Source organism: Epargyreus clarus, unplaced genomic scaffold, assembly GCF_041222505.1.
Source record: "Epargyreus clarus isolate Ecla_fem2 unplaced genomic scaffold, WU_Ecla_fem_2.2 ptg000014l, whole genome shotgun sequence".
Lineage (NCBI taxonomy): Eukaryota > Metazoa > Arthropoda > Insecta > Lepidoptera > Hesperiidae > Epargyreus > Epargyreus clarus.
This window is the reverse complement of record NW_027332222.1, coordinates 12,699,978-12,718,119: the sequence shown is the minus strand read 5'-3', so window position 1 is coordinate 12,718,119 and position 18,142 is coordinate 12,699,978. Positions and strand designations below refer to the sequence as shown.

Below are 18,142 nucleotides of genomic sequence, written 5' to 3'. Positions count from 1 at the left end.
AAATATTCAAACTTGCTTAAATTCACATTTTATTTGCGAAATGAATTAAATATATAAATAAGGAAAACAGTGCACAATTTTTCTATTACAATCTGCCTGACCATTGTTGCTTGGTTGAAACGAAACAGTTTTCCAATATTGTGTTATTTAAGTACATACATTGCTAATAAAATAATGTGCATGTTAGTAGAGTCTCTGGCCTATCCAATTATAGCAATAATTTGGTATGCTTACTTTATAACAATAGTATTACAGGAATCCTAAATTAATTTATAGAAGCTAATCTTCATTTTTATTAAATAACAATTTTCTAGCAATATTTATTTATTTATAAAACGTCAAATTGCAAGTCATTGAATGAATCGTTAGACATAGTATCAAGCGGTCTCGATCGCGCTCTACGGCCGCGCTCCTGACCGGGTCGATGACCGCGCTTTTCGGCAGGCGCCCCGAGTTTCAGCTGTAATGCAATCCTGCACGCACACACGCACAATCACACGCGTCTTACACACACACACACACACTCCCAAGCACACACGTCCATAAATTGATAGGAAACCGGAAAAATACTGCCAAATATCACTTTAATAGTATTGACTCATTGAATTTTTGTTCAACTTTGTTTTTATTTACTGAATTACTTATACATACACAGCGTACAGCGCGCACACATCTTCACAACGCGATAACAAACCGGAAAACCATTGTCGAAATGTCACCATATTTAACGCTATTGAGTCACAAGAATTTTATAGTGATCACATTAATTGAAAGGGGACATAGGAACATATAGGTGCAAAATGCATACTAATATTTTGAATTAGGTATGTAATTGAAACATATTTTGTGGTTTAACTGTAGTGGTATTACCGCTAAGCTACATCTACGTTGTTGTAAAGGCATATGGTTACGTCCTCCGGGTACTTTTATGATTGAAAGATTTAACAAGCTTGTAATCGACCTAATTATAAGTGGTTACTACCGCACATACTTCTGCAACTAAACCCGTGTGGAAAAGGGGTACGGATATCGATCTCAAACGCGTAACTGAACCCCAGAGGACTCGGTTCATATGTAACTCGGCGGAAAATTATGGGTGGCCACCTACGTGCGATCAGGTTCAAAGACTGTTCTAGAAAATAGACATCAACCATTTAGCATTACGTGATTTGGATGCCTGACTTCTCTTTACAAATTGTTTATTGTATGTTAAATCAAAAAGGAAATACCTATAGGTACGTTTAATAAAAGTTGGTAACAAAAACTCTTCTTTTTTCGAAATTGCATAGAGTTAATAAAGTATTCAATTAGCTAGCGACATCTATTGGCAATTTCAACGAAACTCGTAGCAGGGATGACGGATCTCACCCCTGCGTATGAAATTTACAACAGATGTGTTAACATGCGTACATGTAGTTCATGTAGGTACTGATCTGTAGAGACAGAGGGGTGAACCATTGTCAACATGTCAATATTTTATTAATGTAGAGACTGAGTCGCTTTTGATATAGAAGAGTACGTGTAATTTAGATAGCGATACCAGTTTGTAATATAAGTTAGCGCTACTCGTAATCACTATTGGTTTTTATTTTAGTAATTTGGTTGCAAAATCTATGTATGGAATAGTAGTATTCGCCTTATGCATAGAGGTTTATATTTTAATATTGGAATACCAAACGATCAGGCAGTAGGTAATCAAATCATTTTTTTTATACAAAATAGGTTCTTTACAGACCACTTTTTGAATGTTATTATAGATATAATTAGATACAATTACCACTTCTTTACAAGGTGTTTCGTTATGGAGAAGAAGTGGCGAAAGAAACTCAATAACACACGTCTTTAAAAAAAAAGTGTTTTTTACAATGTCAAACTTAACCTAATGGTACACGTGGGGCTGGAATTACTTCAGACCACACCGGTTTGTCAGTCAAATAATCACTTAGTTTATAGTACGCTTTTTTACATAGCGTTTGTTTAACGACATGTTTGAACCTTTTTTCTGTGAGATTCAAAATGTGGTCAGTTATTTTATTGTAGTATCGAATACAGATAACATAAAGTAAACTGATGATAATTAAATTTTTGAAGCGGAAACCTTGTACGATAAATAAAAGTTTGTAACAACCATTACATTCTTACAGATTTAGACTAATGCGCATTGTTAAACAGAGTATCGAGTCTAATGCACTTAATAAAATCTGATTGAATAAAAATTTAAAAATAACTTCTGTTATGCTATGCCCTGTACGCCCATACTTAATCTGTCCATAGCTCCATATTAATTAATGATGAGTTGATTCCTTACGAGTAGCTGCGCTTCAGTTAATTTAAGATTTTAACTAAAATGTATTTTTGTTAATGAAGTTATCAGTTCATCTTCAATTATTTCTCTTTCCGCTCAAAAGGATTTTTGATAAATTTTGAAGCATAAGTTTTGACAATTTTTTTACATTTAGTTTCCTCATAAAGACCAGTTTTATACTAAGTAATAAAACAATTGTATACACAGCAAAATGCTGTTCAAATCTTACCGGAGTCGAGAAAAAAATTTAAGAGCCAGAATTTAAATATAAAACTCCGAGCTAGCAACATTTTTTGTTAAAGTTCAGCAGTTAGCTAGGAATGATTGTTGCTAGGAAAAGATGTTGATTTATCAATTTCAGTAAACGTAACTAAACCTCTAATAAATCTTCATATTTTTGTGGTTTAACCGCCTTTTGATATTTGGACGCTTATGTAATGGCAAAACCCCTAGAAAACCAATTAGACTATAAGATGACATCAGACTGTTAAAAAAAGTACAAAATGAGCTCTCCTTAAACCATTAATGCATTGACGGCTCGTCTGATGTTTAATATGTTCATATCCGTCGACAACCACTTACCAGCAAGTGCCCCATAAGATCTCTGATTCATTGCTACATTACGTTTTATAAAAACATAGCTAACTTTTAGTATAATATATGCATGCACAAAAATCACTGATGGTAAGCCACTGCCACCCATAAGTATCTATAATCAACCTCAGATAACAAGAGTCCTATCTAAGGTTGGCCACAGATGCGTGGCTAGTTGCTACCCCTGAGGACTAAGTTGGTACGCCTCATAAATATGTCTCTGTTACCATACTCATCAAACAAGAACACAGCAGCTTATTACGCTAAAATACATAATAATTTTCAGAATTTTTCAGATTCGTTTCACACACTGATATAGAATTTCCTAATACATTGTTCCTGTGTATGTATAGAAATAATGCCACAAAGTTGGGAGACGTCCGCAATTTTTTGCTAAAGGTCACGGTCTGGGTGGATGTTATCGATTGTCTGGTTCATGGCCACGGAGGCAATGGATTGAAGATTTGGCCTTTATCGTGGTATCATAGTAATCGCGTGTCTGATTCTATAGACGGATATAGGGTGCCATAAAATGTGATTCTAGCCCGCTTTATACCATAGAAACAAGAAAATTCATAAAATGTTGAGAACCCACTCGTTCTGAGATTTAAATCCTACGCATATATGTACTTCTGATGCTAAAGTTATGGGCGAATAAGAAATTAAGTATCCGTTTAACTTGGAACAAAAATATGACGAGGTAATTACATGCCTGTGTTTCATGACAATTTATGTACTCAAGCTTATGAGGTACCTGGCCACTGTAGTGGACTATGGCGAATTTTGCTTCGTTTCTGTCCTATATAGGTAGGTTCTATTAAGGTAGACATTTGTAATCAACATGCGGTACAGGAGTATCTAAAATCTGTCGCTTTTCTGAGGGCTGAAAAGGAACTCTCCAAACAATTAAGACGAATCTTGACTGCGGCAAGTGGATACCACCCTACGCACGACCTGCGCACCCTACATCATATATGTATGTATAATCGTATTGCATTTATTTTAAAACATAATTTTTTGCATTTTTTTACTTTTTCGAAAGCTGTCCCTGACACAGATCGACAGATCCTTGCGTTGGCGTTCAGCAATCATTCTTCAGACGTCTGAATATTCGTACTTGAAATTTCAGTCGCGAACGCCAGTTTCAGCCGTGACCCGTGTGACCTTTGAACTTGAGTGAACGTACCCTTGACTCGCGGCGAGGTCTTTGCCCCGCTATAATTAGACTGATAATGATAACGCTACTGTACTACCGTACGTGAGTGGTCTGTACCGAAATAAAACGCGAACACGCTGCATTGTTATATGCTGACGTCATCCATCAGGCCTTATAAGACCTTATGGATGTAGGCCTCACCTAATCAATGTTTGGCTATAGCGATCCCATAAGGATGTGCTGGTTACCGAAATAGATAAATCATTTCGCGAAAAGATGCTGCTGTCCATTTTATGAATTAAATTTGTTAGTCGTCTGCTACGATACTCAGGAATAGAGAGGGGTTGGTTCAATCCTAAACCCTTAGCACGCGACGCGTAAAGGCTGGCTCTAACTTCTTTTTAACTATAGGGTAGAATATTTTATAAATGTACTTTAGTGTAGGCAGTCAACTCAATGTTAGGTAATTATGATATGGATATGGATATATTTTGGTAATATTTTTTTCCTTATAATAATAATTGCAATAAATATCAGAATTTGTTTGAATTACTACATGTGGATAGAACCGTATATCAAGGTTACATGAAATAAAAAAAACATGAAGGACACATACCTATTTGAAAAAAAATTGTCACTGACTTAAAACCGTCAGAAAATATTAGATTAAAGTTTTTAATATTTAAGACTATGTTTGCTTTGCTCTATAAGTTTGGTTATTTTATTAAACATAGGGTTTCATAATTAAACGGCGTTGTTCACTGTTCAGCTGTAAATTAACTTTCAAATTTTCACATTTCAGTTGACAACAAAATTAAAGTCAATTTGAAGTTGTTGACCTTTTCACCAGCAGACAATTTTTGTTGTAATTAAAAATAGATGAAACAATCAACTTTGTAAGACAATGCGCTATTATGTATTATGTAAGGACGTATTGAAATGTTTCGTTCATTGTTTTTTTCTAATAAAATAATTAATTATTTCCTTAACCTGTATTATCGAAGTTTATAATATAGGTAAAAGGAATTACATATTATCGATTTTTACATGACTGAGCAGTTAAACGAAATATCATGATGAAACTTTAACGAAAGATAATATGAGGCGAAAATCCTATTAGTTTACGGTGATGATCGATTCCTTTTTTCGAATTAAATTATAATCAAAATATTATAAATATCGGTCTTCAATATCACACAACCTTTAACTTAGCTATCTCTACTTTGAGTTTCCATAACTGAACAATCTTGAAAGTACTAAAAACAATCGAATTAAAATCAAGCTGAAATACTGTACACTTATGAAAATAAAATCTCTAGAAACCTTCAAAATGAGGAAACAATCGCCCTGAGAAAGTACAAGTTCCTTCTCAGACAACAATAGCGCTATCGCGGTTTAGTGAAAGTGATAAATGTTGTAAACAAGCATTAATTATATCGGCCGTAGATACTCATGTAATTGAAGAGAAAATACCGATTGCTCGCTTTTGAGATAAATCTAATAGACCGCTAAGTGCATTCCTAGGAATGCTGGTATTAATTTTCTGGAGAGCTAACCGTTGGAAAATCTGTATTTATCGAAGCTTGCTAAGGCTATCAACGCGTTGTTAAAGACTTATTTATTATTATAGGAATTAGGTATATTATATTTTCAACCATTGCGCCAGATGTAGGGTTAGAAAGGTGGTAAAAGCAGTTCGACCGGGGAGATACAACCACCATACGTGTTTCTAGTGTTAAATTCTTACGTTTTGGTAGAAGAACATAATATGTTTTATTTTGTGGTAGAAGGGTGTGAATGTTGCATAAATCACTTTCGGGGCGAGCATTTTCCTCAGGAGTAATAAAGCTTCTGTGATAGACTTCAGGTAGAACACGCATTCTTTTACAGATGTCCATGGGCCGACAGTGTCCTATTATAATTATAGCATGCAATATAAATATATGAAGTTTACTGAAGAAACTGATTAACACAGATTGTAATATCGATTTTAGACAAAATTTGCTACTGCATTTGATAGTGGTCACTTAGCCCACGCGGGTTAGGCAAGAAATACAAGTTGAAATATATAAACTAATTTATACTAAAAGCCGATTAAAATATAACATGTCTTATTAATTAGTCTTGTTTAAACGGGATTGCTCAACCATTCATATACTTAACATATGCTCAAAACTTAAATAAGTCTATATTTACTTCACCTTAAAAAGATACAAAAAAAAATTGAGGTAGGTATAGGTATAGATTTGATAAATCATTTTAACACTAAGGAGTTTAGTAACAATAACTCAAGAGTTTCCTGTTATGACGTAACTGTATCTGTAAATGTATGCAAGTAACTCCGTCATTTTGGGACAAACAATTTTCGTATTCACGGGTGATGTCTAGCGAAGTAATTTTATTTCGTTTCAATTTTATTTATATAAGACTCTCCAATGTAGCATGAGTTAGTAGGTTAAAAATAAAATGTCTCCTCTAAGCATTAAGAGGTTGTTCACCCAATATTTGGGCATCGCCCTCTTCCACATTGTGGCTATCTATGACAATCTGTTTTCCTTTTTACGGAATTCGTGTAAGGGAAAGAAAATACCAATGTGATGAGGATCCAGGTGGTGGTTTGGGCAACATACCGGTCTTACACCTAGAAGGTTCAGGGTTCAATCACAACCTGCCAGATATAAACTACTTAAGATTTCTGTTTTGGGTCTGGGTGTTTGTGTATTCGTGTTTGTGTGTGTCGACGGCACTTTCGACAGTGGGAATCCAAGTCTAAGAGTGCAGGTATATGCTCAGGTTGAGCGTGTAAAAAGCATTATAAAAATAGATATCTATATTATTTACGGCTTTTTAGGTAGTGGGCTTTTGGTAGCTGCAAGAACTATGACATCCCACTTCTGAAGATGATAGCTACCTTAAAGCTTTTACATAAGTTTTCTAAGTTTAATAAGAAATCTGTTGCAAAATGCACAATTGCACATTTACAATATCACTCTCCTCTATTTATATTATTTACGTTGTAGGGTCCTTAACAGAATCGATCTTCTGTATTAATACTAGTTATTACTGTTTTTTAATCGAAAAGACAAACCTTGCTGCGTCGGTGAAAGTCGGTACTAACGTCGAAAGTACTTTTCCAGGGAGAGTTCTATTACGGATATAAATTGTCTATTAGAACTGTTGAGATACTCAGTAAATCGCACAGTTTAAAGTTATAGCTCACTACACTGTAAATTAATGGGTAGATTAAAAATTCAGTAATCTCCAAGTCACAGCTAAATTCATGAATAATTTTAGCAAAACGAATTCGAGTCGAAAATGTCTTTAAATAGTATTCCAGTTACATTTAATAAAACATAGGTATTTTCTTTAATCTTCGTTTAGTGTGGAACATTTCATGATATGCCTTTAGTAACATGACAAATTAAACCACCCATATAAACATATTTTGAAGGTGATAGAACCCTTTGTGGTTCGATTCCGGCGACACCACCTCCACACCTATTTCTGCCTAATAACAGCAGTGTTAGGCGCTGCTGTGATCCGTTTTGAAGGGTGTGGTAAGGGAGACATACTTTTCCGAGGCGTTCCAGCTTAGTCCTCAGGGGTAGCGGCGCACCTGTGGCCGACCTCAGGTAGGAATATCTAATCCTATCTGGGGTTGATTACAGATGTCCATAGGCGGCAGTAGCCACTTACCATCAGGTGGACTGCATACTCGTCTGCTACTCCTATATTATACAAAAAATATACATGATTAAACATTTTAGAGGGTATAAGGATACTCTAAGAAGATATATTTACCCTTGTAGTTTATTCTTCCAAAGATTAAGTTGTAGTGCAACACGAGAGCCACCTGTCATGTCAGCGTGATTAACTAAACTGGGGACTGTAACTGTAGACATGTCAGTCATTGTCTCAGACATGTTCCCAGCTTCCGTCACGAGATAAAACGCTATTAATCTGAGGGCTTCGTACACCACATACTTATTTGTAGATATAAGTAGAATTCTTTGGTGTTTGGTTTATTTTCGTTTGTGGGTTTAAAAGTTTAGGAAACATTTAATTTCCCTACTAAATTGGCTTCCGCTTTAGATGTGAAAACTATTTTATTCATTGCGAACATTGCTATTATATCTTCTAAGGAAATTTAGTATAGTATAGTAACCAACATATAGTATAGTATAGTAACCAACCATATTACCAATAGTCTTGTAATAGGAAACCTACGTGAGACTTAACACACCAAATTCGTTCAACATGTTATTTATGCATAAAACTCAGTCAATACTAATAAATTTTAATTAATTAAACCAGTCAAGAAATGCCGACCTCCAAAAGTTAAACAATAACCTTTGCTATAAATACATTTTGGATGCGCGGCCCGATAATGCGGCTTATCCGTCACAGAGCGTTGCATAATGTGCGCTTACGAGCATTCGTTATGACGACCACACACTCCGGCTGATTGGAAACTACAATTCGCGATTGAATGTCGTGTTGTGATTGCAATGCTATTTTTAAATACGCTGCTCTATTGGAATTAATTTGGCTTTATTTCTGATTGTTTTATTTTCCGTGGCACGGATGATGAAATTCTGCGGCATGGATGATTGCTCGTTGATGAAAATAGATTTTCTAACAAATCATCTTAATCCATTTACGTAATTACGTAAAAATTACGGTTAAGAAAAATTAACGTTTTATTCATCAAAGTATGGATTTGAATATAAATTATGTATGTTTTTTGCCTTCTATTTAGATACAATTAACAAAAATTGTGCTGTAAAGAAATCGAATATAAAACGGATAGTATTTTTTTATATTAATAATAAAGGTGCGTACACCGTACACCGCAGAATACGCGTAGAATAGACTGAAGCATGCTCAAGCGCAACACATGCGCACTACACGTGCACGCTCACATGCGCAGAGATAAGAGCACGGTCACTCACCCCGCTGGAGAAATGGCGCCTGAAATCGCTCTAAGAAAACAATCGCTGAAGGTATATTGAAGTGTTTGTATGGGCCCTTCTTCGCCTCTTCTAAGATCCCCAAATCGTCAAGTTTTCGGTAAAATCGACTGGAATCAATTCTTGAGATTGGGTGTTATTTTGAGAGTAATGCTGTATTTTGCGACCCACTTTTCGTTCGCCGGAAGACAATTAAAGGATTAATTCTAGACAAAGTCAGCAGTATCTTCCTGTGAACTCATTTATCTATTGCCGTTACCCTCAAAGCGAATGGACTTTTGCTAAATCCCCTTTATAGGGGGCATATGTCCGGATATGGGCTTCTTATGGTCGATAGCTGTATATTGAGAGTAATCATGTTGCAAAAGTCCATTGAAACTTCTTTAAATTAAATACTGAAGATCAATACCTTAAATTTATTGAAGATATAATAAAACGGGATTAAACTCGTTTTAGTATTTAGCGGAGAAGATCACTCATAGTCACTACTGCGTATCCACAAAGTACGGAACATCCAATAAGCGATCAGAAACGCGTCTTCTAAACAATAGCGGCGGGTTATTGTTTAGAATATAACGGCTTGGCGGAACGGGCTGTGATCTTGAATGGAGTGAAAGTGGCTTCGGATACTTCCTGACACGTGGAAAGTGAATGCTCGTGAGCTGGCCCTGCTAGGCAATACGGAGATAGCAATCTCGCGTTCAGTAGAAATGCAAGAAAGTAAGGTCGTCGCACTCGCGCAAAGTGCTTTGGATCATTTATTGGGCACTTTAAGGGACAACACCGTAACGTAGCTCGTGCTAAAGTGACTTGATTGTTGTTTTCTATACATCGTTTATGGCTGTCTTTCTAATTTTCAACACTTTCAACACCTACCCAGTGGTTAAAGTTACGAACGTACCCATACTTCTAGACCAGGCCGAGGAGTATTAAATACCGTCTCCCTAAAAAACTAAATACGATGACCAGGGTATAATAATAAGTGTACAGTCACAATTACAAACACTTTGCAAGAGTTTAACCTTATCAAAAAGTTCGTTGAAACGTCTATTCATAATAATTAATCTAAAATATTGAACGGAATAAGCGGTCCTTACTGTCACGATCAAGACCGTCTTCCGTGATCAAGACCACCATAATTCATAATTTAGTCAATGAAACTCCATCATATAATTAGAGGACATACATTATTTTTTACCTACTTGCCTCGACAACCGACGATACTCTGAACCCGCTGATACGAAAGGTCAAACGATATAAAATTTGGGCTCGATCAATATATAGATTTATAATCGGGTAGACCGTTTGAATAAAATTCGATTTGAATTTCATATCAACAAAGGATTTTTAAATTTAAAATCAGCGGGAAATACCTACTATTACGATCGAGCATATTAGATATCAACTATTTAAGGTCCATTGCGAAGAAATTTTATTTAAAAAAAAATTCGCTATATGTTACATTTGCACGCACCATCTTCATTGACAAGCAGTTTACGCGACGATCTGTCGATCGGTCGATCAATTTTGCATTTCGCGGCATCGGGTGCTGGCTACTTGATTGATGGTTTCCGGATCAATGTATGGGGGCTTAAATATTGAGATGGATTCGGCGGTGTATGAATGAGGTGAGGAATTATTCACGTGATGGATGGAGGGGCGTTCACCCTGGGGTGCGGGTCGAGGACCGGCCGAGTTTCGCCAGCTGATCGCGCGTCATCGCGCCCGGCCGACCCGCGGCTGCATGACTAACAAATAGTTTCGGTACGAACGAATCGGACACCGTTATTTGTTAATTTATGCGCGATTTATGGCCGCGTTTACGTTCAATACGATTAGCGTTCAATTCGTCGATGTATTAATTGAGGAATTTATAAACCTGCGTATCATACGGATACTGTTTTTATATTTTTATTGTATAGGATTAAAACGGTCTGATTGTTACACTTATTATTAATGCATGCCTTTTGTTATATGATGATACATTTACGATGAAAACCGCAATTGATAATAACAGTATTACTTTTATTGTAAATTTAATTACTTACCTGCAAGATACGCCTATACACCTTACGCCTTGCACACATATTTAAATATTATGCCTATTATAAAAAATAAAAATATTTTTTTAAGAATTATGTTTTTAAGCTTAAAGCTTTAAAATAAAGGAAATCTCAAAGCTCCCAACAACTACACAAGAGACTGATTGTAATATTAATTGCTATATAAATAAACAGAAGTGATCTTAACGTTAAATAAATCGATATTTAAAATAAGTATTTTTAATCTACCTACCTAACTAAAATGTAATCTTATGCCTACAGAAAAAATGATCCCTGAATAATTCACTATAGTGGTCATGTTTTTATGTATTAGTAATTCTACTCCACAACAGATGACACTACGTTCACACGTTTTTGTGCACGTTATTAAAGCAATGTATCGTATATGTGTGCTTTAAATTAATCCTACAATATGTAGATACAAAAAAATAACAGAAATTTTAGATCTCTATGATTATAATAAAGATACGTGTTTATATAATTTTAATGTATACATACTTCTTGGTTTTAATAACGAATAAATAGACATAAAACAAAATGTATGAAATTAATAAAAAAATAAAAAGTATATTAAATTGTCATCGGAAATGATGAAAGCTTTTTATACAATTTTTATATTTTTTTTCAAAATTGCAGTTCAATTTGTTTGTTAGCAGAGAATTTCATAATTTGTTGCGTTGCAATATTTTATGACCCGACAAGATGGTTCACAATCGTCATGGGCCGGAGACGAGCCACGAGGAGCGGGCACAGCACCGCCTGCAGCTCGTGTACTCCCGGCAAACCCGCGAGCGGCAAGTATTCATGCAAGAGTTGAAGGAGTTCCGGAGACAGCGGGAACGGCAAATTATGAGAACACTAGTTAACGCTATTGGCCCCAAATGGTATCAAGCGCTCAGTGTGCCCCAACGAAACGCATTAGATGCTTTAGAATTCTGTATATACCAAGATATACTAGAAGGACGACCGGTTCGAACGGCTAGATTAATGCGGGAGTTAGGTATATTTCCTCGTCCTAATCATTTAGACCTCATGAACTGCGTCTACCTAGGACGGAAAGACCCAAAAGAGATGCTCGCCCAATTATTTTTTTCGACATACGGTCATCCTATTGATGGTAAACGTTTGTCATATTGTCTCAATGCGAGACTCATGTTATCTGGTATACTCTACCTGGGCCTCGATCAGCTTATAGAAGCACTTAGGGTAAGATTTCGTGCAGATCCAAAACCGAAGTCTCGTAAACCAAAACCTAAGCCAAAAATAAAACCTCCCTTAGCGTCTCCGTACCTTCAAGAAATGGTCGCGTGTTTGTACCAGCGTCCTAAGCCAAAACCCTTTCGTCCACCACCTCTTCCAAACTTGGACGACTTAAATGAACCATACGAAGAGGAACCTCCCATACCAAAACCACCTCCGCCGCCGCCACCGCCTCCGCCTCCGAAAAAGAGATTACCCCGAGGTTACTGTGACAAGTTAGCTGGGATTATGCACATTGAACCTCATTCTTCTGTGACTGCTCTAACAGTCAAAACGACTACACGCTCATTGCAGCGTCACAAAGTCCGAGGTTCCAAAATGTGTCTCACAGAAGTCAAAAAGTCGTACGGAATAAGCATGTCGAAAACGAAGAAAAGTTCTCGCCGGAGAAAGATACAAGCCCCTAATACGGGTATGTGGAATGCGCAATATATGATAACCGGCGTGTATCGCATTCACGGAAAATCGGTTTACATACTCGGTAATGTTTCAATTCTGCCAGCACTCGGCGAACTTATACACGGAGGGTATAAGAATCTAGGCGGTGAATACATTAACATACATTGCGGTTTCCGCGGACAGCCGCCGCCTCCGAAACCAGACCCCTGTGATTGCGTTAAGAAATGGCACGATCCCGTAATCGAATACATTAAAAGTACTAAGTGCTATTGCGGTCACTACTACGATTATGGCAACGAAGGAACATTTCTACCGGAGGAACTTCCATTTTTTCAAAAACCTACCAAAAACAAACCGTTCCAATTTAATTATCAAACTATTTATAACTTGGATCCAAAGCAACTTCACGTGGAAAAAGAATTTAAAAGAATATGGGACACGGATAGTGCACTCCACGTTGATGACGGTACCACGGTAAAAAAAGACAAAAAGAAAAAGAAAACAAAAAGGTCATCCACAACTTGTTTGGGTCAAAATCCAAAACCGGAGGATTACTTGAAATGTGCTTTAAGACTCATGAGACGCACGAACGTGGCAGCGAGGTTGCCGGACCTCCACTTGGTACCAGAGCTGAAGGAATGGATGCGAAAAAGAATTTACGGTCCATACACACGTAGCCAAAAGGCAGATATGTTACGTAAAAGTACGGGCTTCTGGCAGACGTTCTTAACTCTCGCAGCCAGAGGATTCGGTCACGTCTCCCCGCCCCACGATCCAACATACGCAGGACATACGACCTGGGTCCATAAACAAGATTTAAACGACAAATTCAGGAAGTTTACTGGTAAATATAAATTAGAGTTATACAGGTCGCACGCGAAAGTCAATAACATGATGTGGCCTACAATGTGTCAAGCTCAGTTCCCTGATAAGAAGTTTCGGGAAATATATTTTTCATATCTATTCGGACGGGTGGAGGATCTACAGCTGATGCATCCATACAGTGCAAAAGAATCGGCAGAACGAAAGTATAATCTGGCGAAAAACAGATACTGTTGTCTGCCCGACGGAATCGAGAATTTGGAATGATTGTCAAATGCGATGTATACAATAAACTCTATTTCAGCATATGTATATTGTCATTACTTCCTATTCCTTTATTATGTTGGGATACAATACAAAATTTAGTTGGATATTGATATTAGAGGTTTCTCTATGTATAGTATTTTTATAATAATAACTTACATATGTAACAATAGACATATATTTAAATATGTAACAGGTACTCACGATACGCCGTTTTAATCTCTTTATTGTCGATATTTCGACCCAGTTGCATGTATCGTGGTCACGGAGAAACTTTTGACAGGTATTAGTGGTAGATTTATCTATCGTAGGGTAACGTCTAGTTCGTTTTTCTTTTTTAGGTTCCATATAACGGGACACAAAACTAACAATATATTTACGCACCGCACTTTGCACTAGTTACGATTTGCATACCCGTTACTTTTTAAAATGTCTTAATTCTGCGATAATCTTATATATAAAATTCTTGTGTCATAATGTTAGGTGCCGTACTCCCCCGAAACGGCTTTACCAATTTTCACCATATTTTATATGCAGATTCAGTAGGTCTGAGAATCGGCTACTATCTATTTTTCATACCCCTAAGTGATAAGGGTTGTTCACCCTTAACATTTTTTTATTTATATGGCAACACAACGTTTGCGGGTCAGCTAGTTTTACTCTAAAAAGGCATACTATATGCATAGTGTTAAGTACAATAGTAACAAGTAATTGAATGGATAGGAAGAAAAATCGAAAGTCAGAGTTACTTTAATGATATATTCTTCTTTAATAATTAAATTTGATGTCACTAAACATGTCTTTATAGGCATTATAAAAACCGCCGTTTCATTCTACATAGGTGGGGTTTTAAATAAAAACAGTACATACATAATCCATAATTTAATGTCATAAGTATATCATAGTAATATACCTAATCAAGTATTTTACACAAAGTCATAGCTTACAATAATAATATTTTCACTGTAAACATCTAAGTTGAATGTTTTTCAATTGATAAATATCAAAATAAATTCAAAAGGGTTAATAACTTGTTCAACAACAATTCATGTTTTGGAGATAATTTGTATTGCATTTATAACATTAATCGAATTACACAATACGTATATAATACTCAAAGGGTATTAAAAATAATTTCTCTCTTACATTCGTACGTTCTCTACAAATTAGCATACTCACTACATTATCATACAAGTCTTATATTATTATTATTATAATAAAAAAATCTATAACATTTTAAAATACGGCTAGAGCGTCCGTAGTGGGTGCTCTACCACTACGAGTCTAAGGGATATTCAATCGTCTTTGGTATAATTGTTAAAGAAAACAAAACAAACACTGTCGACACTTGATACGAAAACTTAAACCAGATTAATCAAGACAATACTGATACAGAACAAAACGTTAATGTCATTTAAAGCATATATTTACATTAAATAACTAATAAACAAAGATTAACAACATTCAGATAAATGGCAAAGTAAATATTATAGTTGTGATTCAAAATAGGTATCATAAATTTACAATAATTGTGTTAAATGTGTTACATTTACATTAAAGAGAAAAAAGTATTCTATGTCTACACCGCAACATTGAAATGCAAGTCTGTATTATAATAAAATTATCCAATTTAAACGAACACAAGCAGTGCTAATTTCATTATATTTGTGCAGTTAATTGTAACATTCAATTTAATTGAAATACAATTTAATTGAAAATCATGAAAATTGAAATACAAACGTTTTAAATACGAAAATGCGTTAATAATTAATTAATGCTAAAAATCTTGATTGCTTTAATTTAAATCGAAATTGAATTTTCTATTTTAAACAATAGAAATACAATGATTATTCAAAATTTTAATTTAATATCTAAAAGAAAACTGATACTAATGCTATTGTACGTTTAAGATAACGAATTAATTCTCGTTTACATGGGAATATTCAAAAGATAATTAGGTGGTTAAGAGACTCTAATATTAATTTCATCAATTGGTGAAAGTACTAATAGAGAAAATAATGTTATTCATGTACATACATTTGGAAATTGTGAATGTGTTGTTTTAAATTTACCTTGTAATTGTAAGAAGTGAGAGGCGCATCGTTAATCCTAGGATGATTTAACCAAAATAATTTTCGGCGATGAAGCGATGTGGGAATGAATGAATGTGGATTTATTGTTAGACCTGATTCAAAAGTTTCTGAAACGATTAGGGCAGAAAATCGTATACGGTTCTCATGAGCGACAGCACCATACAATTTGTTTGTGCAATAAAGTTCATATAACTTTTAACAAAACTGCCGTTTTTGTTCAAAAAACTTAGGAAAACCAGGTATCGGAGCTGCAAAATGATAGGGATACGGCTTTTGAAGGATAAGTTAAAAAGCGTAGTTTAAATTAATGGTTTTAAGGCGACACGGCCGCACGAAGGCGACCGATTCATAGCCAAGTATTAAAATTATCATGACGCTTAAATTTGATCATGTTAGTTTTTTGTACCTAATTCGCGAATAATGAAAGAATATTCATTGTATTTTACAAACTGTAAGAATACGTTAGAATTGTATTCTGATTTCTTTACTCAGAAGTTACAATTTTCGGACGCGTGGCGGCGTGAAGCGCTCTTTTATACCGCCATCTTGTTCCTTGCATGACGTCACTGGAATAAAATTATTTCTTTTATAAAAAACTTTAAATAAAATATTTTATTATATAAAACAAATTAATCAATTTATTAATTGTCAATTTAAATTTCATAATATAGCCACAATGTGTTAACTGTTTCTAAAATCGGTCGCCTGCGAGCTTTATCACGTGGTTTTACTTAAATGTGTTTTATTTTGTTAGAAGCTTTTTAAGGGAATTTCGGTGTTTTGGTAAAATTTGTGTATTAGAGAGTTGAGTGAGATTTAAATAGTGAGAAACGCTGCTGAAATAGTTAGGTGCTAAAGCACTGCATTCCACTTGACGATCATAACGAACATACTTTTAAGATAATATTGACATGACTGCGGGCGCTGTCTTATAACTAGTATGGAGTGTGAATGTTCCCTTTATTTGCAGCACTACACGGATATTGGGAGTATAGACAGGCATGACAAAGAATAGTGTGAGCGTGTAACAACAGTCAAAGTCAAGTCATGCTTCATTTGTGCATTTAAGTGAGATATGACGTATAGCCTAGACAATCTATTAGATGAAATGCCACATTTAACATGTATGTTAAAATGAAATAAAAGCAGTTGTAAATGCTTTTATTTTATTTTTCTCATTTTACAGTAAAGTAAACGAGTGTTTTAATTTAATGTATTTTTGTAATCTTGTTTTTATTTTCGTATTTGAGTAAACGAGCACGGTCGTCGCATTCGTTAAGTGGAATTCTATATCTGCAGCTCCTGATACGAGAGTACGTGGCGGGTGCGGGGTGCCGGCTGTGCGAGGGTGTCGTTGTGTTCGTCAAGCGGAACCCTATATCTGCAGCTCCTGGTGCGAGTGCGCGGCGGGTGTGGGGTGCGGGGGGTGTGCGGGGTGCGGGGGGTGCGGCGCGGGCGGTACCGGCGCGCGCTGCTGCAGGTGCACGAGCGCGGACAGCAGCCGCGTGTTGGCCTCGTCCAGCGCGGCGATGCGGTGCTCCTGCGCCTCGATCACGCGCTGCTTGTGCGACAGCGCCTCCGCCATCTTGCGCTGCTCGCGACGCAGCTCCTCCTCCACGCAGATTAACCTGTGCGTTCGTTAGTTTTATGTAATCGAGTGTTTATATGAATGTGTATGTTTTAGAAAACAGAACTCTATTACTAAGCCTCCACTATCTGTCCGTCTGTCACAGGACTCTATCTCTAAGCCGTAATATATAGACACTTTACATTTTTACAATGTATATATTTAAGTTTATATATTGGTTGGGTGGTATGTTTAGAAATATTAAAGACATTTTACTTTTACTGCCTATACTAACTTTCCTATATATCAATGAAATTTTAATATAAAACAGAATTGTTGAATCATGATTCATCGAACCATTGGTGAAATGTTCAAATGCTACTGATACGAGTAGTATCACTAAATAATTTAGCTAGATATATTAATAACTCACTTATGTTAAATATCTAATATTGAAATATCCATAGAGTTTATCCATAGAGTTTATTTAATAAGAGTAGAAATGTGTTTTACCTGGATATGATAGCCTTCATCTTGGTATCGGTGTGATCTTGTCCCGAATCTGCCGGCCCCAGGCGACCACGTAACAACTCTACTGAACACTTCAGCCTGTCTATTTCACGTTCATACTGTAGACATAATTATAGAA

At 35.9% G+C, this 18,142-nt stretch overlaps 2 protein-coding genes across 21 annotated transcripts in view; one reads left to right on the top strand and one right to left on the bottom strand.

Annotated features, from left to right (window-relative positions):
* Positions 1 to 11,637: 11,637 nt before the first annotated feature.
* On the top strand, positions 11,638 to 13,877 carry LOC140746890 (uncharacterized). The gene has a single exon (XM_073079036.1). It carries the CDS (start codon positions 11,791 to 11,793, stop codon positions 13,834 to 13,836), a length of 2,046 nt encoding a protein of 681 aa, XP_072935137.1. The 5' UTR covers positions 11,638 to 11,790; the 3' UTR covers positions 13,837 to 13,877.
* Positions 13,878 to 16,255: 2,378 nt separating this feature from the next.
* raskol (Ras GTPase-activating protein raskol) overlaps positions 16,256 to 18,142 on the bottom strand; it is a 200,992-nt gene continuing 199,105 nt past the window's right edge. For 19 of the 20 annotated variants that reach the window (XM_073079023.1, XM_073079024.1, XM_073079015.1 and 16 more), the window contains 2 exons: positions 18,007 to 18,122; positions 16,256 to 17,554 (listed from right to left, as the gene is read on the bottom strand). In XM_073079023.1, coding sequence (XP_072935124.1) covers positions 17,302 to 17,554; positions 18,007 to 18,122 — 369 coding nt within the window. In that variant the 3' untranslated portion in view covers positions 16,256 to 17,301. The remainder of the gene's footprint in view (positions 17,555 to 18,006; positions 18,123 to 18,142) is intronic. The other variant, XM_073079020.1, reaches the window with a different exon arrangement.

What these genes read in the sequence shown, in the direction of transcription:
- LOC140746890 (XM_073079036.1), top strand. Translation starts at nt 11,791, where the DNA reads ATGGTTCACAATCGTCATGGGCCGGAGACGAGCCACGAGGAGCGGGCA.